Genomic DNA, 25,088 nt, shown 5'->3' with positions numbered 1-25,088 from the left:
CTTCCGCTTCCGTCCGGCCGCGTGTTCGGGCTGCCGCCCCGGGGAGAACCCGAGCCCGGCGCGCAGGTTCCGGCGCCGGCCCCCGCCCGAGACAGGCGGCCCTCAGGCCCTGCAGAAGCCAAGCCCCTTCACCGGGCGCTCTGGGGCCGGGCAGCCTCCATCAGGCCCCTGACGCCAGGCTCTACGCCGACCGTCCCACCAGGACTATCCCATACCTACTTAATATAACTGCTAAACTGGTGCCTTAGGTATGAGCTCAGTAGCGAAGCGTGATGGCTCTTCACCTGCCTCTCGGAGCCATTTTCTCCAAATCTCCACCACAAGGAGGTTTTGGATCTGCAGAATTGCAGATGAGTGAGCACCAGGATGCTGGAACTAGGCAATAAATGCATTTCCCCTCTTCATGGAACGGGAGCAAGAGCCAGCTGTATGGACGCTGACCGTCAGGCGGTCAAAGCAGACTGCGAAACCACCAGCACACAGCTCTTTCCACGGAGGAAGCACAGATGGAAATTTAAGTCCTTAACTGATGTTTCTCAAATTAAATTACGCTCATGTATTTCTCTAAGCATTTCCAATTGCACTATCTCATTTTACCCTTTGCTCTTCATCTGCTGTTGCTGTCTTTCTTCTACTTTTCTAACAGGCATAGAGTCGTGAGGACTGCAGGTTCCTCGGTCGGCAGTTCTCTTTACAAGGAAATTGTTGGTTTTTTCTTAACCAATCAAAGCAACCTGCAAACAGACAGAAGGATTCCTACCAAACCGAAGCGTATCCTTGTGGCGTGCTGTTATGTTGTGGGAAGAATTCTGCTGGGATAGACAGATTCACCACGCCTAATCGCAAGGGCACGGCTGGCTCCCGTAGTATGTTTTGAGGAACAGCTGCTCCTAGTTTGTCTTTCACGGGTAGAATACCTCGGCACGGGAAAGCCTGCCGGGGGGGGCGTGAGGGGAATGTGTGTGGGCAGCTTTTCCCCAGCCCCTGCAGAACAGTTACACTGCTGTAAAATGCAGCTGTTGTTATTGTGATATTTCACACAGCTTAGCACTCCTAAATTCTTTGTCTCCAAACCCGATTGTTTTGTTCTCCCCAGGTTTTTTTTAGCCAGCACCAATGCACATGCCTCTGCGTGTGCCGGTTATGTCTGCAGAACTGTCTGCAGCGTAGGTTGGAGGTACACACTACCATGTCTCGTCCATCACTTGCCCAGTAGGACCACTGTGATGATGTGCACAACAGCCAGCCAGACTCACTGCAAGCAACGGTACCTTCACTTCGGGGCCCATCCTCACTTCTTTGCAATGGTTTTTGTTACTTCTAAGAACAACAGATAGGTAATAAACTGGAGGATAAGGACTGCTAATAGCTCACGAGGCTGTGGTAACTAGTCTGTGGTAGGTCCAAGCATTATTCAATTTGAAGTTCTGGTATTAAAATGTGATGGTTCCTCCCTACACAGGGATGAACCATCCATCCATGGTGTGCTACATGCCAAAACCTTTGGGAGTTACTGGCCTGTGGACAGGACAGAGGCAATGGACACAGGCATCTCAACCTCTTGGTGGCTGGGCTTCACTGTTGCTGCCTTCTCCTCCCTCTTTTCCCTGTGACTGCTTCATCTTCAACCCTGATTCTTGTCTTCCCTCACCGTCAGTCATGACAGGTAGGTGTAGCACAGTCCTAGAGCAATCAGCCTGTAACTCATTTTGTGAGGTGCCTGGTCCCCATGAATTATGAGGGCTGGATGACATTACACCATGAACAACGAGTCTTACACCACTGCTGCCCACTAAATCATCACTCCGCCTCCTCATGGCCACGTCTGTCTCCATGGTCCTCACATGCACTGGAGTATTGTTTTCTCCCGTCAGCTCGAGTGGGAGCCCAATTCCCTTACAGCTGTTAATGCAGGAGATGTGGGAAGCAGGAGATTAGCTAAAGACATGCCACAAGGGCCTGGTAGAGCTCATCCACCCACTGATTTTCTGGAACCCTGGAGTTTTGCTCCTCCCTTTAACAGCATCTGTGACTTTTTGCCTCCTTCCATGCTCCGCAGCTTGAAGGGCATAAAAACTCCCCCTCCTCCACTCCATCCAGGACCAGCCTCCACATTCCAAAGGAAGACTACCAAATACCTTTTCTACCCCTGCCCCTTTACATACCTGTCTTAACCTTCTTTTTCTTATTGCCAGATGAGGATGTAACAGATGGGGAGCTGGTTCACATTCTTCCATCAAGACTTCCATATGTGTCACAAATGAGGTTCCTGGTTAACTTCCCTAGCGAGAATGTCAGAGGTGTCACTTGCCATTGAAATAATTTATCACAACAACTCTCCCTAGTTTTCTAAACTGCCATATCTCTCAGACGGGGGACAGAGCAGCAGGCCACTTAGGCTTTGCCCTCGCTAAGCACTCCTGACGTTGGTACCAGAATAATTTGTTCCTCAGTTGTTTAGCTGTGTACACTGCCTTACAATTTTGGGGGATGCCCAAGAATAGTGACTGTACGCATTTTCACTGAGGAGAGAGAGAATTAGATAAAAATCTCCTTCTTGCCTCTGACGCTAACTGCCAGCATGACCTTCAAGAAGACTCTTAATCACTTTTGCCTTTAGCTATTAGCTTTCCATCAGCCAAAGGAAGGTGATGCTAGGTGGGGTGAATACTGCAAAATCTTTTAGTTAATTACAAATTCAGAACTGCAGATTATTTTGTTCTGGTGTATTCAGGGGCCTGCTTGTGTTCACTACCCACATTTCCATAGCACAAATACTCACCTTAAGTAAACATTAAATTTAGACATCACAAAAACAAATACGAAATCTTGGTATCAGCAAGCACACCAACAATGTGAATGCCCTAGGATTTATGGTTGTCCGCTCAGGAAAAAGAAGTGGTATCATGGAAATTGTATGGTGAATCACAACAACAGTTTGAATTGCAAACGACAGGCTGGAGAGTAAAAGGATCAGGGGAAAATGTAACTGAATAATTTTGAATAAGAAATTCCCTTGAAAAAAAAAGCACAATCCACTTTGAGACTGCCCACAACCCATAAACCAAGATAAAAGTAGTTGATTAAATGCTTTATCAGGTGTCATGACTGCGCTACACCACCTCATAGGGCAATGTGAGGTTTTAAAAGGAGATGCGTGTAAAACACCTGCAGGATATGAAGAGCCCCATGGTCTCCATGTTATTTACCATGTCACTAACCACAAGCAAAGGTCAGCTCCTTTTTCCCTTACTCACATCTATCTTCTTTAATAAACATCAACTAGACCTGGCCTGACTATTAAAACGCACAGAGCATCTTCTTCAGAAATTAATTTTAAGGCATTTTGGCTCTTGGCTCACAAGATCATAAGACTCAGCAGACTTTGTCAAAGTTCTAACAATCATGACAGAGCACTTTCGGTGCTGTACAGGCTGAGGGGTCAAGTGAAGTGACATCTTTACCACTGAGTCATTCTACCCCCTTGGAGATATCACTTACCGTCTTTCTTCATCAGCTGACTCATTTTTAAAGAAAATAAGGACCAAACAGGATAGATCTGAGGTCAGGAGAGATCTGTGTTAGAGGAATGTGTATCTTTGATTAAATGGGGTGAAGAATGGCCTTACAAACCTTTCAGGCACAAAAAGTCAAAGCTAAACTCTTGTGCTAGCCCCAAGGAAGGGATGGCACTCACCAACCACTTGTGCTCCAGGCCAGAACCTCATTTTCACTGTTTGGATTATCTCCTGGAGTTGGTTAAAATCAAAAGGCAATTAAGCCCCCATTGAACACTGGTTGAGATATGTGTACACGAGGCTGCCATGGCTCACCATTACCACACAGCCTGCTCTGGTGTCCATCCCTTAATTTCAGTGGAGTTTCCCCTTCTCTTATCCCAGAGTGTGTGTTGAAAAAGAAATGCAGTGGCCTGAAGTCTCAGACTGTGCAGTTTAAAGTCCTGATGAATCCACTGACATCTGGCAAAGTTCTTTTTCCTTGACGTGACGCAAGTTTATTTAGCCAAAGAGAAGTCATTGAAAGCGAAGTGGAAGCTGACTCGGCCCTACAGCTAGGTATGACAAAACCAGAAAAGCCATCCTCAGTCATGAGCTGGTAGATCTAATTCAGAAATGCCATAAATCACATTATAAAGGACACATGAGCAAGTGCTTCTTGTAGCTTCTGTGCCATGGAGAGTGAGTTAGATGGTAGTAGCAGCAGCAGAACTTATACAGCTCAAGACAGGATAAATTTAACTGCACAATCCTTCCGCATAAATTTCTTACTATAACCTTCCTTTCTACCTTGGGCTCCCAAGCTTGTTCCTCCACCTTTACATTGGCTCAGTGATCTATTTCCAACCCCCCTCCTCCTTTTAGCTCACTTCTGAATTTAGCCCATTTTGCCAGGCTGCCAGGGAGCGATGCAGAGGAAGTTGGGCAGCCTCCTTAAAGGCTCACTCACATTTCAGGGACACATGCCATTGCTGTGCATGCAGAACATGCCGTTGTGCTTGGGAAACGGAAAATTGTGAGTGCACATAAAAATCACTCATAGACCATCGCATCCCTTCTCAACTCCTCTACTCCAACAGAACACTGCACACCTTCAGAGACCTACTAATTAAAAATGAGGTTGGAGATGGGAAGATAGTAAGAGGAAACCAACATTCAAGTAGTGTTTCAGCCTGAAGGTACTGCCCGTGAAAGACTGAAGGCTCAGTCTCAGAAGAGCTGCAGGTTAGGCAGCAGCCATGCAGACTACCCTGCACACGCCTTCTGATGTCTCTGACTTTGCCTGCAGATATCTCCTCCAAAGTCAGGGTAGGTTCCACATCTATTCACCTTCCTCTTAGTTTACCCTATTATCAGGAGTGAAGGTTTGGTGATATGGACTCTTCCCTCCACGAAACAACACAGGCTCCTGAACAGCTGTCAGGTAACCAGGATGTGGCTTACCAGCTTGGCTCCAAATCAATCCAGTGACTTTCTTTGTATTTAAATCTTACTTGCCTCGGGGAATCCAGTCCTTCAAATGCATCCTCTTGTGCATGTGTGCACACACAATGCACACAAAGTAAAAACTACCTGGGAAGATGACCCAGTCTCTCCCCTGCTGATGCAAATCAGTAACAAAATCCATCTTAAATAACTGGTTGACAAAGTTAGGGTCCAGGTGAGGAAATGAGCCTAGAGAGAGATGCTTGCACACTGTTCCAGCAGATGCATCTGGACTGATTCTGAGAGTGACGGACACTGTGGTAGCAATCAGATATAACCTATCTCTAGGCTGAGAGGCAGAACACGGTTCACACTGTGAGCACATATCCAAAGATACAGGTACAAAAGCAACAGCTTCTGGAACCTCGAGCCACACTGTTCATGGATTGTGGTTGCAACCACATAAATTGAAGAGCCAGTGTTGATCTTCAACTTACCAGCTGTAAACTCCTGGGTGTGACTGCAGGGAGGCACCCTAAGAATTTAATTTCATATTGTCCCCTTCATTTTTTTTTGCTGTGCAATCTGATTAAACATACACCGCATGTTGTTTAAGCGTCTGGCTGACCCCCTTCATATGGCAGCAAAGAGACTCCTCTTATATTTAGAAGCCCTCTTCTAGGGTTACATATCAAGATACGTGCACACTGCTGTTTTGCAGAATGCAGCTGCCCTGTAAGAAGCGAAAGATGCTAACATGATCCAGGAGCTGAGGCCAGCAATTTCAAGTTTCCATCTGTCTCTGCCTGTAAGACATGCAGGAAGGAAAAGAGAACTGGATTTCAGGCATTAGTTGGTGCCTTCAGCATGCAGGAAGACTGCATCAAAAAAAGGAAGCCTTGAGCAGCTTTGTGGAAGGAAGACTCTTGTTCACCTGCCCAGGACACAGATGCTGAGCTGAAATACGTTTTCCCGCCCCCCCCCCCGCCATTTCATGCAATAACATCATTCAGAGCATACATATGACAGCTCTTTTTTTTTTTTCCCCCAGCAAAAAATGGTAGGTGCAACGCAGAATAATAATGGGCCAAATCCAAACCTAGATGCATGACAATGAAGAACAGGTAATTTCCAGAGACTGTCACAGATAATTAAATTTGTTTATATGCCCCTCAAAATATAAAGCAGGCAGCAATTCCTCAGTCAGACAACTGCATTCTGCCTTCCACACCCACTGCTGTCACCAGGGGTCTTGCTGATTTGGGCAGTAAGATGTCATTTAGCTTCCCCTATGTTTGATACCTCACTTTGTATGGGTCTGTCACACAACAGAATGATTTGGTTGTACAAGGACCATATTCATTTCCAGCACAAGCTGTGTTTGACTGCATTTCTCAAACATGGTTGAAAATTTATGTAAACATAAATAAATGAAGAGAACTGACACCAGTACATTAGTAAAGCAAAAATAAGATTACCTATGACATAGAAGCACTAAAGAACATTAGAGGAATTGCTGCATTCTCCCCTGTCTGTCACATTAAGTGGTTTAATATAAAGCCTTTATTTTTATACCGATCAATAGCACTGTAAGGTAGCAACATTTATCTTCAGAAGCACTGAAGACGCAATGGCTCAATTCTCAATTATATTAAGAGCAAGACTTCAAAGATATTTATGAGCATCAAGATGCAAGTTAGAATTCCAGTATGGTTTTCAAAAGCATCTGAACAAGTCAGGTGTCTAGCTCCTATTGATCTAAATCCTTGTTAGGCACTTTCAAAAAATACTTCCAAGTTGCCTATCCCTATCCTCTAGTGTCCAAATAACTTTGGAAATCTTTCTCCCCTCTCACACCACTAGCTGTGGTTTAGTTTACAGCACTGGACTTTAGTATTTTGCAGAAGGATGAAACTTTTTGTACACACTTTGACTTTTAGTACACTGACGTAGAAAACTATTACTACAGCAATGCAATGGGGTTTACTTTGATGCCAGCAATTCAAGGTGGTGGAAATCTGACCTCTGTCAGATTTCTGTCTCTCAGACTGCTGAGAGACCTCCTTTGGTGATCTCATTTGACAGCTTTCCCCTCATGGTAGGAAAGCCCCGAAAAGACCACCGAGGGACCATTTTGAAAAGGCCTCAACACTCCGGATGCTATTTTGAAAATGAAGCAAAGAGCCTGCCTTGCTCGTATTTTGAGCATTAACTGATCTCTAGCAACTTCTGCATGTACTAGCTACAGTACAGACTGGTTGTATAGTATCACGTAGGCCAGAAATCCTGGTTTTGCTTTGATTCACTTTATTCTGAAACTGTCCAAGGGGTTAGAAAAAGGGATATTACTCTTTAAAATAGAAGAGGCAAAAAAACTTAGGAAAGACACTTCCCACATACCAGAATGAACATGAATTAAAAGTAATTTTATTCCACTTCTCAATGACAGTTCTATCATATCTGGTAATAAGGCAAGCTACTAAAAGTCCCACAAGACATATCAGACCATTGAAATAGGATTCAAAAACCAAAGAGGAGTTCACAGAACAGCCAATTCTTGGGATCATCAAATTCAGTGGCAAGACTCCCATGTGGACAAATTCGATTAGTGTAAATGCTGAAGAAATCAACTGATTTCACCAGTGTTCGTGAAGTTTTATACTGGAGTAATTAAGGATAGGCGATGCATCACTGACTTCAATGAAAAACAGAATTTGGCAGAAAGAAAAGCAAAAAAGCACATTAAAAGTATAATATCAAGGCACAGAAAATACATGCTACTTCCAGGCATATGCTTTAACAGGTAAAGGTTTCTGGGAGATTATTATTATTTTCAATAGGTAGCTGTACTCCTGCCAGGCATGATTCTTTTCTCACTTGCACCTGCAAAACTCCCATGCATTTCTGGGTAGTCGGTCCAGATTTATGTTAGTGCAAGGAGAGTAAGTGTAAGTTGGCATAGCTTGCTTGAAGATGTAGTAACAATTAAAGCAAATGGAGCAACAACCACTGAAGATGTAGCCATCTGTCTTAACGCTCACCAGAGTTTACTCCTTTTAACATGGAGTATTTGTGTGACAAAACATTCTTTCAAACAGTTTTCAGCTAATAAAAAACAGCTGTCCCGTGCTAAATTTTCATGGGGTATCAAGAAACTGCAGTAATTTAGAGGCCATCAGTTCTGTAATCTAAGGCTGTTCACTGAGTAATATCTCGGGATTGGCAAGAGTCTATGTAATGTCAGTAAGGGTACAAAAGTCTGTCCATCTGTAACTGCATTGATATATAGACTATTCATAGCAAGATGAGAAGATGAACTAAACAAAAAAAGACATGAACAAAGCAGAACACAATGAAACTATGACTTGCTAGAGGAACAATAACAAAGGGATGAAGAAGAACATCTATTTAAAAAGATCTTTTGTCAGATAAAAAAAACAGGAACTTTTTACATACGTGAAGTTTAAAGAGGAAAATACGATCAGTGCAACTTTAATGCAGGACTGGAGCTAAGTCAAAGGAGTTCAACAATGAAAGACAACAAAACAAAACAAAAAACATTAAGAAAAATATGGATGCTATGGAAGAAGAGTCTCTTAATAATCAAGTGACTGAAATCGGTCCCAGGTGGTTAAAAATCCAAGGTAAAGACCTAAAAGCTGAGGATGACAGAAGAAAGCAGCCGCCGAGTCAGAGTACGCCCACAGCATTATAAAATCACATAGCAGGATAAAATCACAAACCCATGGTTATGATTGTGTTGAGACTATTTCAAAGGAATAAAAAAAATCCTTAATGGCCTGATCCAAAACCCACTGGAGGCAACAGGAGTTCTTCTGCTAGCTTCAGCAGACTGTGCATCAGATCTTACACTGTGCACTATAAACAGTCTAGACATATTGGCTTTGTCTGGCTAGGGTCAGCCAGGAAACATCATGGATCCAGCATACATTCAATGTAAATGAGAAAGAAAAGGGAAGGAAACATCATGGATCCAGCATACATTCCATGTAAATGAGAAAGAAAAGGGAGTTGTTAGGGCAAGATCTCATTATACATTAGGGTAAAAGAGAAAATGCTGCTTTATACTGAGATTCCTTATAAATAAATAATTTTGAAAACCTGGTCACGCCATGCTGATTAACTAACTGGACTACCAGTTCATCCACCAGCAACATGCCTCTGCAGACTTGTAGGGTCAAATGTAACAGTCTGGAATGAAGGGTTTCCTTCTCTTCTTCTTTTTCCCCTCCTGAGATTTACATGCTGATATCCTCCAAGTGCAGTCCTGGTCTTCAGATAGCATGCTGCAAGGACACAGAAATATGTATTTTTAAGGGAGGACAAGACAGAGAGTTTGCCTTGTGAGTTTAAATTATTAATTCTACAGATCTAATGGATACATTATGCCACATTAGTGGCAACTTGTTCTCTTAACAAACATCCCTCTAGGTTAGTGGTTCAATACAGTTCTGAATCAAACAGCTACATTTCTAATGGTCATCTGTCAAGCTGAACTGAATATTTAAACTGGGTTACCTGAATCAATGCTAGTTAGGATCTTTCATTGCCAGGAAATGGGCTCTTATTTGACAAAGTTTCATGAGGTCAACAGCATCTCTGCTTCGTTGAAGTGGTACATAAAACAGTAAGGCAAGAACAATACTTTCAGCAGTAGACAACTTGGTAAATACGACAGCAATACATGACAGAGGTTTTAAAAGGGCTGGGTAACTTCTCTTGTGCATCTGCATTAGGAGAGGAAAGATCTGAGAAATCCCCTCAAATTCTTGTATTGGGGGTGGGTCTCAGACATTACCCATGGATGTACCGATCTGAGATTCACTGGCTTGACCCTGGACGCTGGGCTCTCTGCTGGAGTCCTGAGATATCTTTTCTGTCAAGCAGCTACCTTTTAGCAGCTCCTTAAAGAGGGATCTAGGACATGAGGCACTAAACAGTAAATATATCCTGCAGACAGCATTAACTCCTTTGTTGATTGTCTCTTGGACACTACTCGGAACTCCAATGGTCAGAATCTGTTATGGGGACATTTCCTCCATGCACAGATGAAACAACTGGGCCAGAATTTTTAATATGGTTTGCTAAGGAAATTAGGCTGATGTAATCACATTGCCTCTGTGCATCTACACGTCTGCCCACTGTCAGCCTCTGAGCTGACTGAACACATTTGATAGACAGGTAGAGGACTTGAAGTTCTTACATTTTTACAAATCCAGTAAAAAGAGGTAGGGTATCAAGGAGATAATCAGATAATCTACCCTTACTGGTAGAAAAGCAGCAATATGAGCTCACCGGCTAGGTGGACACCAAGAATTCATGTGGGTAAATGACAATAGGAATGCCCTGACTTCACACTTTGTGCTCTACCAGTTACTGGCAGGTCAATCCCTGCAGCAAAAAGCAGGTAGTCTTCCCCAACTCTTTTTTTTCTATGGTAAGGTACAGAGAACAGGATTGGCAATGTAAAGATCTGGAGGCTGTCTGTGTAACTCCTGCCATCGTACTGGCCCTCAGTTTATTCTGTCTCTGAGAGAGAGACAGTCACTCAGTGAAATGGCTGCAAAGGCTTTTAATAGCCTCAGGAAGGGGACAGCAGAGAGATTAAAAATAATCTTGCGTGCCTTTTTTGCCTGAAGAATTATTTATAAGTTAGTAAGAAAAATGTATGTATACATCTGTCCCTGGTGCACAGACTAAATGTTTACTCCTTTTCCTTCTACCAGTAATTACCAATGTTGCATTACTGCACATATGCTTGATTTAAGACCCTACTGATTATGAAACAGTATAAGCTAGTACTTTCTGCACAGCCTGGCTGTCTCTCTGTCTTCCTTTGAAGCCATGCTGACAGGCGGTATTGCTGTGACTTCCTTGGCGTGAAGTTCTAGATCAAGTGAGATTAAAGAAGGGGTCAGAAGTTCACGCACCTCTATGAGAGCATTAAAATATCATAATGGTTTGCATGAAATTCCAAAGTCACTGAACACGACTACCCTTCTCACATAAGTTATTACCAGAAGATAATTCTACCCTGCCTGTGGCCCTAGGGTTCAAGATAAACAAAGACAATGAACTTTTGATGTGAATGAAAAAAGTCTTGGACACTGGTCCACTGGCAGGATTTTCTTGCATTCCTTTCCTTCAGTACTTTGGCTACCCTTCCTCAGACCAAAACTGTCGCTATCTCAGCCAGAGCTCTACAGAAAAGCTTGTGTCTTTACTTCACTCTAACACCTCTTATTAGTTCTCCACATTTCTACTGGACTTACTCCTACTTGCCTAGACTGCAGAGAACCACTAGAGAGGTGCACAAAAGACATGGGCCTTATATGATATGCTTTGTGGTTCAGTTGGGAAGCAAAACTCACGTGAGCAGCATTGTCAAGCGTCACTCAGACATATGCTTTGGTTCAGTTGGGAAGCAAAACTCACGTGAGTTCTAGTTCTGCCCTGAGCAGCATTGTCAAGCATCACTCAGATGCTAGAGATAGTCTAAAAGTATGTGCTGTAAGAAGCTGCATATTGTTTCAGACTAGTAACAGGCTACGCAGCAAACCCAGCAATGGAGTAAGAATGCATGATTCCCATGGTAGAATATGACATGTTAAGTTCAGTTGGGAAGCAAAACTCACGTGAGTTCTAGTTCTGCCCTGAGCAGCATTGTCAAGCATCACTCAGATGCTAGAGATAGTCTAAAAGTATGTGCTGTAAGAAGCTGCATATTGTTTCAGACTAGTAACAGGCTACGCAGCAAACCCAGCAATGGAGTAAGAATGCATGATTCCCATGGTAGAATATGACATGTTAACCCAGTTAAGAACAGGGTTTAGGATACCTGGGGTCTCCTTCACTTAACTAAGGAGGTTCCAGCCCAGGATTATGTTTCTCTGAATCTGCCAGTGGGACTCAAGTGAAATCCAAAGACACCAAGCGTCTTGTGTTATCAAAAAGCAGAACAAAACAGAATTTGGAATCTGCTCCAAAAATTTGGAGACTGCTCTGAAAACACAGAGTGTGAACTACTGGAGAACCCTCATTCACTGACAAAATTATTAGCTTTTGCTGATCAAAATACTTAGCAAGAGACAGGAAGGCTGACTCCAAATCCATTCAAGTCAGTAGAAAGGCTACCAACAAGCTTCATGAAGGAGCATAAGCATAGTGGTACTGGGTCAGAGCAAACAGTGATCTTCGCAGCATCCCATCTCTGACAGTGACATGTTACAAATGCCTAAAGGAGCTGTATAAGAAAAGGCTAAGTCCAGGGTGATATTTCTCCCTTTACTGCCTTCCAGCTCTGGCAACCTGCAGCTTAGAAACTTCCTGAGCCCAAGATTATATCTGCATCTTTGCATTTAAGCTTTTTTTGTAACTTCACTTGTTGCTGTTTCAAATAATTTGTATTTTTGGTATCCACAGCAACCAGAAGGAGTAAGTCCAACAGCTGCATTGTATGTCACGTGGAAAAGTACCTCCTTCTTGTTTAAAGCTGCTTTCCTCTGATGCCCCTTTAGCTCATTCATAAGAGACAACAAATAATCCCTCTTTATTTCACTGCTGCCTTTAACTACCGATTCCTAAGTCTTTCTTTCCCAAGCTAAAGAGATAGTGCCTATTTTGTCTTTCCACATATGAAGGTTTTTTCATACCTTGCAGCCCTTCTCTTTGGTTTTTTTTGCGTGTGTATACACGTCTTTCTTAAGACAAGGACATCAGAACGAGAAGCAGGATTCAGGATGTGGTTCACAGCTGAGTGTCACCTGTCATTAGGTCTCTTGCCATTTACTCTCTAACCAGGCATATTACAGCAGATTAAGCCCACATGCAGGCTAGGGCGCACAGCTCTGCACTGTTTCAGTTCGTAGTGGTGTCTCCTTATGGAAGACAAATATGTCCCTTTTCTCACTGCAGTTCTTGATGGACAACACGCCTTTGGGCACATATGCAGGGCTAGACTCAGTGGTGACACAAATACTGGTTTAAGTTACATCTGAGCAAGCAGTGGAAGTGTAATTCAGCATTCAGGACTGACAAGGTAGGAGTGCAGGAGAAGCTGACAGGAGAGGGTAAAAGTTACAGAATGGAGTAAGAATAAATTTGGCCTAGTGTGGAATGGGGGACAGCCCTGTTTCAGCACACATCACAGCTTAACGCTCAGTGATTCCTCAGCATAATGAGGAACATGCCAGTTTATATTGATCAAGACAGACAAGTTTTATTGCTGGGCTGTTAACTCCAGTGATGCAAGTGACAGCTTCCCCTTTGTCTACATTCAGGGCCACAACTGCGGAAGGTAGATGGTTCCCAAGTGTTGGTTGGGCCCTGTTCCAGGCTATATATATATGTATCACTATATATCTTAATGTATGTTTGCTAAAGATAACATGCCAGTATCAAAGATAAATGAGGCTCTCCAAGGCAGCAGTAGAAGCCCAGAGTTGGCTTAGCACCGAGTAAATCTTCTAAATGAAAAGTCAAGGCTGCTTCTTCCATGCAGACGTAGGTGTAGCCTGCTGTTATTCCTGTGCTACCATTGCTCTGCAACTGAATAAACCAAAGAAGGCATGCAAGGAAGCTCGGGGTTCAGAAGTAGGAATTTTCTGAGAAATGAAAGGGTCTTCCTCTTCCTGAGACTATCAGTATTACTGGGGGTATAATGACACTGTTTGTTCAAAGCAGGAATTTCTTGCACTTCCTCCCTCTGCAGCTTCTACCATTTCTACCCTCTGCACTCCTGACTAGACGTTTTTCTCCTGGCTGAGGCATGTGGAGTACCATGGGAGCCCTCCTCAGCTCTGCTTAAAGCACAGGACTTAACCCCTTTCCTAAGCAAGACGGAACGCATGGTAGGTTTGGGTACTGAAAAGCCAGAAAAGGAGATGTGGGAACCAATGGATAACTTTGGTTGGAATTTTTAATAGGGCATGTGGGTTTTGATACTCAGAGGCTACTGAAATTCAGCAAGTTAGGCATGAACCTAACCTGACCTCATTGAACTGGTCTTCCAGAAATACCATTCATAGAGATGAAATTACTTTTCAGTGAATGCTGAAGGAATCCAGGTCTAGAGACGGAGAAGTATTTGAGTGTTCAATTCACAGTAGTTTCAATGAGAGATGCTCAAGAGCAGCAAAGAAGGTTTTTAGCAATTAAGTTGTGAGATTGCACAGAAGGAGACCCAGAAACTCTGCTGAAGACAGCAAGGGACTGCTTGGGACTATGCAACAGTGGTGGTGTTAAGCCATGGGGCACCGTCCCCAGAACTGCTGGAGCAACTGCCTGGCATATTGGATGCCTTGACCCAGATGGAGCTTCGGAAGGAGGATGTAGCTGTCCAGGCAGGGAGTGCCTGCTGCCTGTCTTTGGGGCTGGGATGTTGGTGGCCTCTCTGGTGGGAGCTGTACTCTGACTGAAGCACTGAGTCTCCAAGGAAAAGGGCTTCAGGAGGAGGTGAGCAGACTGCAGAGCATCAGGGTGTACAAACAGGAGACCAACAGGGTCTTCACAGAGACTTTGGAGAGGGGAGTGCCTGAGCTCCACAAAGCAAAGGATGAACAACTAAAGACTATACTTGAACAAGACCTGAATGGAGACTTCCATGATGGGGAAGATCTGAAGTTTGCGACTTCTGGCACGAAGATCTGCATTTCCAAGACATGTGTAGCCAGCCCACTGGGAGAATGTGAGGAGTTGTTTTAAAGGAGACTTCAGAGCCAGCTGAGCCTTAACCAAGTTTATGTACCAAGAGGAAAAGTTGTGTAACAATTGATAGAGATTCCCTCCTGCCAACCTGACTTGGATGTCTCAGGTTCGTTGCTTTCCAGAAGTGCAGACTGGGACGTTGTGCAAGAACTCCCAAGGCTCATTCAGCCCTCAAACTCATTACACCCTGCACCTTTGATACCGTCAGCAGAACCATGGATAAATCAGAATGAGCTAGTGAAATTTATCAAAGGGTTTATGAATACTCAAGTAACACCCTTTGTGAGAAGCTCTAGCAGCCATGGGAGAACAGATAAAGTACTAACACAGATTAGAAATGAGATGGTAGGATGATAAACAACAAACTCTAGGGAGAGACACATAAGACTATGGAAGAATACAAGGGGGTACTCCCAGTGCTAATTTGCAGTGAGACTTGTTATCCTTTGAAGACCAAAAGAAGCCACAAGGAATGCCAGCAGGAGCAACTGGGTAATACGGCAGCTGATGAATTCAAGTGGATAAAACACACAGTAATGAATCCTGGAAGGGTCAAGCTTTTCATACATATTGCTGAAGTCTAAATTAACTTTCAGGAAAAATGCATGTGTAGGTCATGGAAACATCAAATCTGTGCCTAATGGTAATCAAATAAATCAGTTACGGGGCTGACTGTCATATTATTCCATTAAGGCTATTTTGTACTACCTTACTAATACTGAAGCATATATATTAAAGTTAGCACAGAATTAATTTACACTCACTTCACATTAGCAGAGTGCAAAGTGGCTGTTAGTAAATAATCATGACCAAGGTACAAATGGATGTGAGATAACTGCACGGAGCATGCAATGTCATCCACACCAGTGGCATGTCAAACTCAAAGACAATTTAGCATAAAATATAAATGTCCAAGAGTAAGGCAACAAAGGGGACTCGGGTAAGCATGGAGGAGGGTAGAAAGGCCAGTTGGGTGCTCCTGTTAACTCATTTTCACATCAGAAGAATAAAGAAGATTGTTGCTTCCATCAAACACTTTCTTAGAAGCAAGGGCTCTTTGGAGGGTGACAGGTGAGAGGGAGAAAGGGAGTAATAAAGAGACTGGAAAGCCAGAGAGCAGGGCGAATCCAGTAAACCTTGAGTCCCCACAAAACTCAAGGTACCATTTGGCCAAGAGACCTCTATGGAAACTCTTCACTGAATACAGAAATTAATATCCCAGCAGTGTGCTGAGGGTTCCTAGGCAATGCTTCCATCTAACACAGAGATTTTTCTCTTAAAAAAACCCAAACCCAAAACCAATTTTAAAAATCCTCAAAAGACAAAACTTAACAAAAAACCATAAAGTCCTATTACACTGATTTACTGCTGCTTACTTCCTTGAGGGTAGGAGAGAGAGAGGTGCTTACAAATAGTAGCTAGCTGTAAAGTGCTAACTACCACTAATACCTGGCAGTGGGCACAAAGAAGCATTCACACATTCAGCACACAGGGTCCTAACTGTAGCGGAAGTGAAATGTTGACTACAACTAAACGTAGGTAGTTAAATGTGCCCTGGTTAAATGCACGTGCACTGGTTAATGTGAATGCTTCAGGTCAGTGTTGTCTGCCACTCCTCATGCTGCCCTTCTCTCCTCCTACTTAAAAAAAAAATTGAGCTGCTATCCTTGTCTGAGAAATGATGAGTAAGGTAGTAGAAGTGAACAGAGGAATTTACTGCTGCTGTCAATTACAAAACTTGGCACACCCAGCCTGAAGTGACTTGGTTTTAAACCTTTGAGGGCGAACAAACTGAACACAAGCTGAACCAAAGAGAGATTCATGCCTGCAAAATGCATGGGAAATTAATGAATATACAGTAAGCTTCTGATTCTACAGCACCATCAACTAACATCCTACAGAAATGGACCCCATCTCCACTAACGTCCCTGCAATTCAATATGGCGTACTTCAAGATTTTGTCTGAAAATGTTGTACATGTTTAACCAACTACTCCATTCCACTCCCCAGAGATGTTTGCGTATCAGTGGTGGATGAGGTGATCTCCGTTTATAGTTTATACATAAGTTTGTACAGTGCACTGAAAGGCTCTCCAACCCAAACAGCCAATAATAAATTCATTTAAATTGGTTATTTTAATGAGAAGTGCACATTACTATGGAGAAAAGAACATATTGTTGCACAACCTTAAGAAAGGATATCAATACCAGAATTACTTCTGTCCTCTTTTCCAAATAAGCTTATAATCTATCTGGGTAACCACTGGGTATAGAGAGATTCATTTGTCGAGCTTCTTCACTATTGTTCCAGGTGTACGAAGGCAGGTCAATTGCACAGCACTGAGAGCAAACGACCTTCTCCCACAGCAAGCCAAGTCAAAATTACATTTGTGATCACTTTTGATACAGTTATGGTCACCTTAATTTCAAACAGTAAAATAGTAATTGACTGTCATCTTCTCCTTGCAAAGTTAAAAGATATATTGGACAGATTATGAGACTGGAAATTAGCACTGGAAGACTCTATTACCTGAAATCTAAGGATCTCTATGCACTTAGCCTTGCAGATGGTGAAACTGAGAGGCAGAAAAAACAAAAAGCAACTGGCCTAAACTGGAAAAAACTATGGAAGCTGCAAGAGTTTCTAGAAAATCCACTGCTGCTAAGACACAGTCGTTTGCATTTAACCATAGACAATAGAATTTTCTAAATTGCAAACTAAGTAAAAATTGCTCTTCTGGAAAACATGCATGCATCCCTAAATTTTAACATTAGTAGATAGTTCTGACAATCTTTAGTTTCTTATTCTGAAGCCTGTGCACAGAGAAGAACTGCTTGCATTGGAACTAGTAGCATTTTGCTTACCGTTGTGAAATGAACTACGCAATAGATTCCAATGATGACAAGGCCAATGATAATTGATGCAACAGCAACCCAGAGTGCATTGCGACCCAGTCTTTTTGACCCTTCTATATCTCCTTGATTATAACTGTTTAAAGCCTGTAGAAGAGAAACAGAGAGTTTGTGACTTTTTTTAAACAGAAATCTGTACACAAACCAATGTGACTGCTTTGAACTAACATTAAGTTCTGTGCACGTTGGTACTGTAGAAAGGACTTCAGAAAAGGGTGATTTGCCTTGTAAAAGTAAACATCCACTGCCAACAGTCCAAGGTAAGCAGGGAGTCCAGTTTTCTGTTCCACTCATTTTCAGTACATTTCATTGCAACTACAGTTCTTTTATTTTCAATGGTGAGGCTATATTCATATGATGAGTTTTCTTGTACACACCAGTGTAAGAGCTGTCAAATCAACTCTAATCCATCCATTTGCATAAATCAGTGGCTTTTATCTCTGGCAATATTTTTGCAGTATATGTGAACTGTTAGTTGGCCACTTCACTAGCAGTGAAATAAACTCTTACGCTTTATAGGACCATAAGCATGAAAAGGAGCATAAACAGGCTGCATTTTTACAGAAAGTCTCAGGAAAACTTCTTAAAAAAAGCTTACTAATTTCCTATTTTTCCAGTGTTTTACTTTCCAAAACAAACTTTGAAGAATTAATAGGTAGTTTGCTGGTGGTGGAAAGAAAAAACAAAACAAAGAAATATAGATCATCTGAACAAAACATCTGAGTGCCATCTTCAGGGGCTAGAAATTCTGTCCCTTTGCATTTTTGGAACACACTGATAATTATTATCATATACATCCTGAGGCATGCATCAGACATACAGATGATATCTCAACAGACTTGACTTTATCTCTATCCACCCATGATTTAGCAGATACTTTATATTCATTACAAGCAGAGATTGCAAGGTGTGATAGAACCACTCTGATCTTCTAGTCTTTTGTGAGACAGACTGTAGGATTTTCTGAATTAATTTTTGTTAACCAGACCATATTTTTAAAAGAAAAGATTCAGTGAAGGACACTGAAATATTCTAGTACACGAGTCTAACACAGTTTGTCATAACTTTTTCCCAAGAATAAGATGCTATCAAAGAATTTTAAGAAAGAGTATTATTACTAAGAATTATTTTGTAAGATCAGGAGAGTTTGAGTTCATAAACCATGACATTGAGTCCAGATTTCTTTATCAGATTGCACTATTGAACTATCTCAGCATGCTTCCTCAGGGAATCAGGTTAGTCATAATCTGTTCTTCAGTATCTCTAAGTATTCCAGGAAGTATCCCAGAAATGGGAGGTGTGGGGGGTGAAATATGGGGATCTGATCAAATGAACTGTTCTGTGGAGTAAATAATTCCGGTTGTCTTTAGAAAATGACTGCATGAGGTATCACCAACTGCTATTACAAAAGTGTTTTAGTTATGAATCACTTTTTGTAGCAAAGACAGAACAGCTAATTCAACAGACTGAAGTTCTGAGACTGTGGAGAGAAGGAAAGGAATGAACTTCAGAGGATACCAAGCATTGTTGTAGAGCCTTTTTCCCAAGCAGAAAAATAATTAGGGACATTATCTGTGTGTGTTCTGTCAATTAGTGAGCACACAGAAGTTAATGGGCTAGATGCATCCTTGGTGTTAGCACTGCAGTAAGATCACTCGTGCCAAGACAGTCCCAAAGCAATGAAGCCTATATTCCTAGAATTGCATCTCAAGGATAAGTGCAGGTAGTTATTCTCTAGTGTCTAAGAAAGGCTGACCTGCTGACACACTCTTGCCCTTAAAGAGAGCACTGATACATTTTTTTCTCTTCCTGGAAGCCTACGTGCCTAAACATTTCTCTATTTTATTTCCCTAAAGAATATCACTAATACCTCTGCTCTGCTGTCAAATTTCGTTGAGGTTGGCTAGTGGATTAAAGGATGTAGTGGGGAAAGAGGGAAGAGATGAAAATGAGAGACGGACACAAACACATAGTCAAATAGGATGATGCCACCTCTGATTCTCCACCAGTGCGGCCTCCTGTTACAAAGGGTGGCTGGCACAGTTCCTCTCACCTAAGTTACTCCACTGTTTTCAGCAGTCCTGTCTGCAGGAGAAAAGCTTTCTTAGGTTTTCTCAAAATACATTTGGGAAGGCCAATAAAAGGAGTATCAGGAGAAACATGGCTTGGCTTGGTCTTGAGCAGGCTGACTTCTCCTCCTGCCTCTGTCAGCAACTATGAATGTGACTGTGGCTACAGGGAGAAACATGGAGAGGCATCGCTGACACCCCAGCCCTGACTTTGTTCTCCCCACCCATCAAAGGACTCGCTTCCCATGACATCGAGAGTGGTCCTGCAAACACTCTAAACTCAGTTCTCCATACATGCGGTCTCAAGACTGAGACAGAGTTGTAAGCAAGACACGGCAGCACCAGCTTGCAGTACTGTGCAATCTTACTAATGTATTTAGGAAGTCTGGACAATGTCCATGTGATTTCTGCAGGTACTGCATAAATAATTCACCCTGTGCACTTTAATAAATAATGTCATTTTAATACAAATCCATGATGAAGAGGAGGAAAACAGCATTAATGGTAAAGAAGAGGATTTGGGAGAGACAAGAAGGAGACAACAGTTTCTTTATTAAGAGGTTTAAATTAAATGGCATAACTTAGACAGCATTCAAGAAAAAATAAGAGATTTGGGGGAGTGGTTGGGGTCTGATGTAAAGCTCTTTGAAATTCATTTACTTCCGTCTGCTTCAAAGGGCCCTTGGATCAAGCTTCCAGTTTTCAATGTTAGACATAGACAACATTAACTGTTAAAACCTTAAATGTTACATCTGTTTATTTCCACGGGCTAGGCAATATAGGTGCCTGCATCTGCGTGCAACATTTGGTCTGTCCAACTTTTAAAACAAATTTCAGCCATTTTCAACCTAATACCATATGATTTCTCAGGTTTCTGCTACCTCACTCACTATGAAGTCATAAACTAAATTAAAGCCACAGTTCTGCAGCTGCTTATTTACTTGAGCAATCTCAGTGACTTCATCAGGTTCACACACATCTATTTATAAAAGATATTCTCAGTTCAACAATGAAGCAACTTAACCTCATATGAACAGAAATTTGCTGAATTAGCTACAAACTATTAATCATTTTTAATGTGCATTTTCTGTTCCACATTCCCAGAGCACCGTTTATGGCAAAAGCAGAAAGAATACTGAATTACTTCAGAAATCCTCCTCTACATCTCTTACCAATCTGGGCAGACCAGACTGAGGTTCTCCGATCAACATTTTCTATGCTTTCCATGAACCAGGCTGTAACAAACCTTATCTGGTTGTGCCTGGAAATGAAACACTCTCTCTAGTTCAGATCAAAGGAAGAATGAGATATACTGGCTCAGTATGACTCCTCACCGTGAGAACAACTTACAGGGAAGGAGAAGAAGAGGGGCGACTCGGGGAGCAATTCAGAACCAGGCTTGATCTCTGCTTTTTGGCAAATGAAACAGGCAGGTGATGAGCAGGACACAATGAAAGGGGAGTTTGCTCTGCAGGTTGTATAGCAGCATGCAAGCAAACGCTGGACTTCTGTGTCTCTGGGGACAGGTTGAAAGTGGCGTTGCAGAGGAAAAGCTTACCAGTTTGCAAAGATAAGGGCCGTGCAAAAATGCTTAAGAACAGCTGCTGAGCCTTGCTGTTTAATAGTCCTGAAGTAGGTACAGGCTGTCCCATATGGTATTAGATGTCCAGGTACCTACAAGCTACTTAAAAAAAAGCTGTATAAATAATAAACTTTCCAAATAAACTTTCTAACTAAAGAGAAGTACAGCTGTACAGGAACATTGGTCACTATGCTAGTCACTGACCTGACCAAAGCCAACACACTGTACATGGCTCGTTAGGATCCCAATTAGAAGAGGTGACCCCCTCAGAAAGCAAGTTCCATCCTTTGCTGTCCCATGACTTCTACCACCCTCTTGCTCGTTGTCTCTGCTTAAAGAAACTAACATACAGACAAGGCATCTGAATCCAAGGGTAACAAATACAGTTGAACTTGTTACTATCAGAGGCAAATGAGCCAAGACTGTCACAGCTTGACCACATATGTTGTTTGAAACATGCAAATGATTAAACAGAAATATGTCAACATAAAGAGGGAGTTAGGAGCAAACAATCAGGGAGAAATAGCTTTTGAGAGACTGTTTTGGAATTGTTACAAATCTAAGCCCCTATGGAATTAGATGACTAGTCTGACATACGGATCTTTGAAATAAAGACAACTGAAGGTGCTGTACTGAGAAAGGCCAAAGTTTGTTCAACTATCAGACCTCAGTGCTGGTATTAGAAATATCTAAAGGATTCATTTTTCAGAGTTGTCCCACAGCCTCCCTCTAGCTCTGATTCCATGAGTCAGATACAACCAGTCCACCTGAGCCAGTTCTCAGATACAACTGCCAGTTCACTGCCAGGTAAGTGCTCTTCGGGTTCACGATAGGGGGAAAAGACATGACTGCAGATAAGGAGCCAAAGAGCTCAGTGACACACTGCCCAGCCACAGCCTCGCACAAGAGAAGTCTCTTCTGTCTCATGAGCCTCCTGACTTGGTACCTGCACCCCACACTCCTGCCCTTATGCCTGTGGTCTCACCTACGTGAGAAAGAATAAGGAAAGTCTGAGCGAGGCACCTCTGGGGTTGAGTGAGCCAACTAATTGTACAGCAACACAATACAGCTGCTGGAAGCAACAGGAAGCAGGAGAACCGACAGCATCTGGCTGGAACTGCAGAAGAGTACTGAGGAGAACAGTAATCCTACAGCCAGGAGTCCTGGCCAGGACCCTGGGGAAAACAGATCTGCATTTGCCAAAACTGCCAAGCAACCCTCGCACCTGCAGGTGACCAGCAACAAGTTTGAGGGGGCTGCTCTTGTAATGCCAATAATATATCAACACACTGATGCCATTAAGTGTCTGTTCTACTAGCTATCCTCTTACCCCTATCATGAGAAACAGATTTCTTTCACAAAGGAGGTAAGGAACAAGAAAAGGTTATCACCACAATAGGGAGAACTTGGGAGAGGTTGATTCTAAAAATATAGTCGAGGTAAGATCTGAAATGGTAAGGTTTGTGCCTGCAAAGGTGAAAAAGAAGTGAGGAAACCAGTGCTGGAGTTGTAAATGGGGCAGCAGAAGAGACTGTCATTTAATTCGGGGGTGTGTTAGAGCCCAGACTCTACTTTTAGAGTGAAAACATTGTCTGAATTGAGGGCACTTAAGGAGGACATGACACAGGCAAACAGGGTGCTGAACCATGCCCCTCTAGAAGCCAACAGCACTCTTCCTTCCAGGCCCATTCTAGGAAGTGGAAATTTTCTGAAGAACTCCACTTCTATGGGTCTTTCTCTCTTCTGACACAAGATCTCAGGCAAGCTCTGCAGACTATAAAGGTATCTTCTGTAAGAAAAGAAAATAACCCACTTAGCAACTCTAGGAAACAAGCTGAGAAAGAGAGGGAGGATGTAGATCCCGTAAGTAGAAATACTATCAGCATAGGTTAAAACGCAGAACCTGGAGTTCAGGTTAACGGAGCAGTTACGGGTTGCAGCTCTAAAAGGCAGAGGAATCGGGCTGTGGAAAGTAAGTTGGACATGTTATTTTCATGGAAAAGGAGAGGGTTTAGGTAAGAATTATGTTGAAACAGAAGGCATTCACATACAGTGGAGATTATTGTTTTGGTTTTTGTTTCCCCCCTTTAAGGGAGTGGGCAGCTGAGACCTGCACAGACTGTTTAACATTCAGGAAGTGCTCTTCCCACCCTGGTTTCTACATATCCCCTGGTGACAGTTACTTAAGCCTGACTCCAAAAGCCTGCATGAACTTCAACTAGGGTGTGGGTGGAGATTTCTCCATATGGGGTGCAAAAATCTTTAGAGGCCAAATTCTGTCCTTGACAGTTAACTTCTGTGCAGCCCCACTGCTTTGGCGAAAGCACTGTCACAGTGAACAGATGCTCACAGCCCCAGATCATCAGCTCTCATTACTTTATATAGCACCATAAGTGTCCGCAGACAGAAAGGATGCTGGGTACCAGCACAACCAAATCTTCTCAAATGAAGGAAAAGAGCATATTGTGTAGTTAAGTTAACAACAAAGAAAATAAATGTGGAAAAAAATAAAATGACAGCTAATACTTATCTGGACAAAAAAGGTTGTGAAGATGGCTTTGGAATAGCTCCTTTAAGTGCTTTTCAAGCTTAAGCACGTATCCCGACATTCAGGTGTGATTTCTGATCAATCTTACTAGTTTTAAAAGTGTGCGCTTTAGTATATTTTTAGATATATGTAATTATCCTTATACTTAATTGCAAAAAGAAACAACTATATTTTTACTTACCTTTTCAGCCTGGCTGTCAGAGAAAAGGATGAAAACACACAACATGTTTTAAACCCTTTTCAGCTCCTAAACAACAGAAATACATTGCAGTATTACTGATTACACTGATCATGTATCCTATTAGAAAAGTCTGGATCTAACTCTGCAACTTTTAACTCAGAGAAGATTCTGTTCTAACAATCCCTTTGAAGGTAACAGGATTGCTAGATTATTAAGGACTATGCAAATCAATTGTAGGAGTGAGGCTGCTCTCTCAGTATACTCGATACTCAATTTTATAAGGGTTTTTGCCAACAACCTACAATCATTATTGTTGTGTGTATTATTCTAGGCAATGGTTAGTATCAGGCTAAAGAATCTGTTTACTGGAAAAAAGGCACTTCTATCATATTTGATTAGCTGAAGTAGAAACCACATCTGCTCCTTTGCAAATCTGATTTCTGCTTCCCAGTTGCCACTTTCACACATAGATACGATGTCCAATTCAGTGTGCGAGTTAGTTGATGTAACAAATCCCATTAATTGGGATAAACCTCCCTCCCTTATACAGCCTAATATTGAAAACTTGTTTTCAACTGCCTTTCACTCCACGTTTAATATCTGCTGCTGGGATAGCTAAGTGGACACCCTGACTGAGCTGCTGATGCTCTCAGGCTCGCTGCCTCACCTAACTGTCCACACACGCCAGGGACAAGGGGTTAAAAAGGCGGCTGGATGCCCCTTACCCTGACGGCTCCTCCAGCCCCGCTTTGCTCCTGCAGGTCCCGGCCGGGAGCGCCGCGGCTGGGGGCCGGGCCGGCGCGGAGAGCCGGAGGTCGCCCCGCCAAACACCCAGCCCCAAGCCGAAGGTCGCTTGGGCACCCGGCGGGGGTGCTACTCACCATGACGGCGAAGACGAAGGCGACGATGTTGACGGGATAGGCGGGACAGAAGCAGGCGAGGATGCTGAGGAGCAGGTAGTTCTTGGGCCGCGGCTGCGGCGGCCCGGCGGGGAGCTCATCCTCGATGTTGGTCTCGGGGCTGTTCTCCAGAGCCCTCTTGATGTCGGCACCGGCGGGGAGCGCGGACATGGGGCTGCGGTGCGGCGAGCGAGCGGCTCGGAAAGCCCAGCGCCGCGCACCGGGCAG

General features: G+C 42.9%; 1 protein-coding gene across 1 annotated transcript; it reads right to left on the bottom strand.

Annotated features, from left to right (window-relative positions):
• Window positions 1–8,926: 8,926 nt before the first annotated feature.
• On the bottom strand, window positions 8,927–25,088 carry TMEM233 (transmembrane protein 233). The gene is made up of 3 exons (XM_009287516.2): window positions 24,843–25,088; window positions 17,534–17,668; window positions 8,927–9,250 (listed from the first exon to the last, which is right to left on the bottom strand). Exons 1-3 carry the CDS (start codon window positions 25,029–25,031, stop codon window positions 9,239–9,241), a joined length of 336 nt encoding a protein of 111 aa, XP_009285791.1. The 5' UTR covers window positions 25,032–25,088; the 3' UTR covers window positions 8,927–9,238.

The sequence above is a fragment of the Aptenodytes forsteri genome, unplaced genomic scaffold (genome assembly GCF_000699145.1).
Source record: "Aptenodytes forsteri isolate BGI_AS27 unplaced genomic scaffold, ASM69914v1 Scaffold297, whole genome shotgun sequence".
NCBI classification, from domain to species: Eukaryota; Metazoa; Chordata; class Aves; order Sphenisciformes; family Spheniscidae; genus Aptenodytes; species Aptenodytes forsteri.
Note: the sequence above shows the minus strand (reverse complement) of the source record. Positions and strands in the feature narration are given on the sequence as shown.

What these genes read in the sequence shown, in the direction of transcription:
- TMEM233 (XM_009287516.2), bottom strand. Translation starts at nt 25,031, where the DNA reads ATGTCCGCGCTCCCCGCCGGTGCCGACATCAAGAGGGCTCTGGAGAAC. An exon ending in CCTTCGTCTTCGCCGTCATG is followed by an intron (nt 17,669 to 24,842) that starts GTGAGTAGCACC and finishes TCTCTTCTACAG; the next exon opens with GCTTTAAACAGTTATAATCA.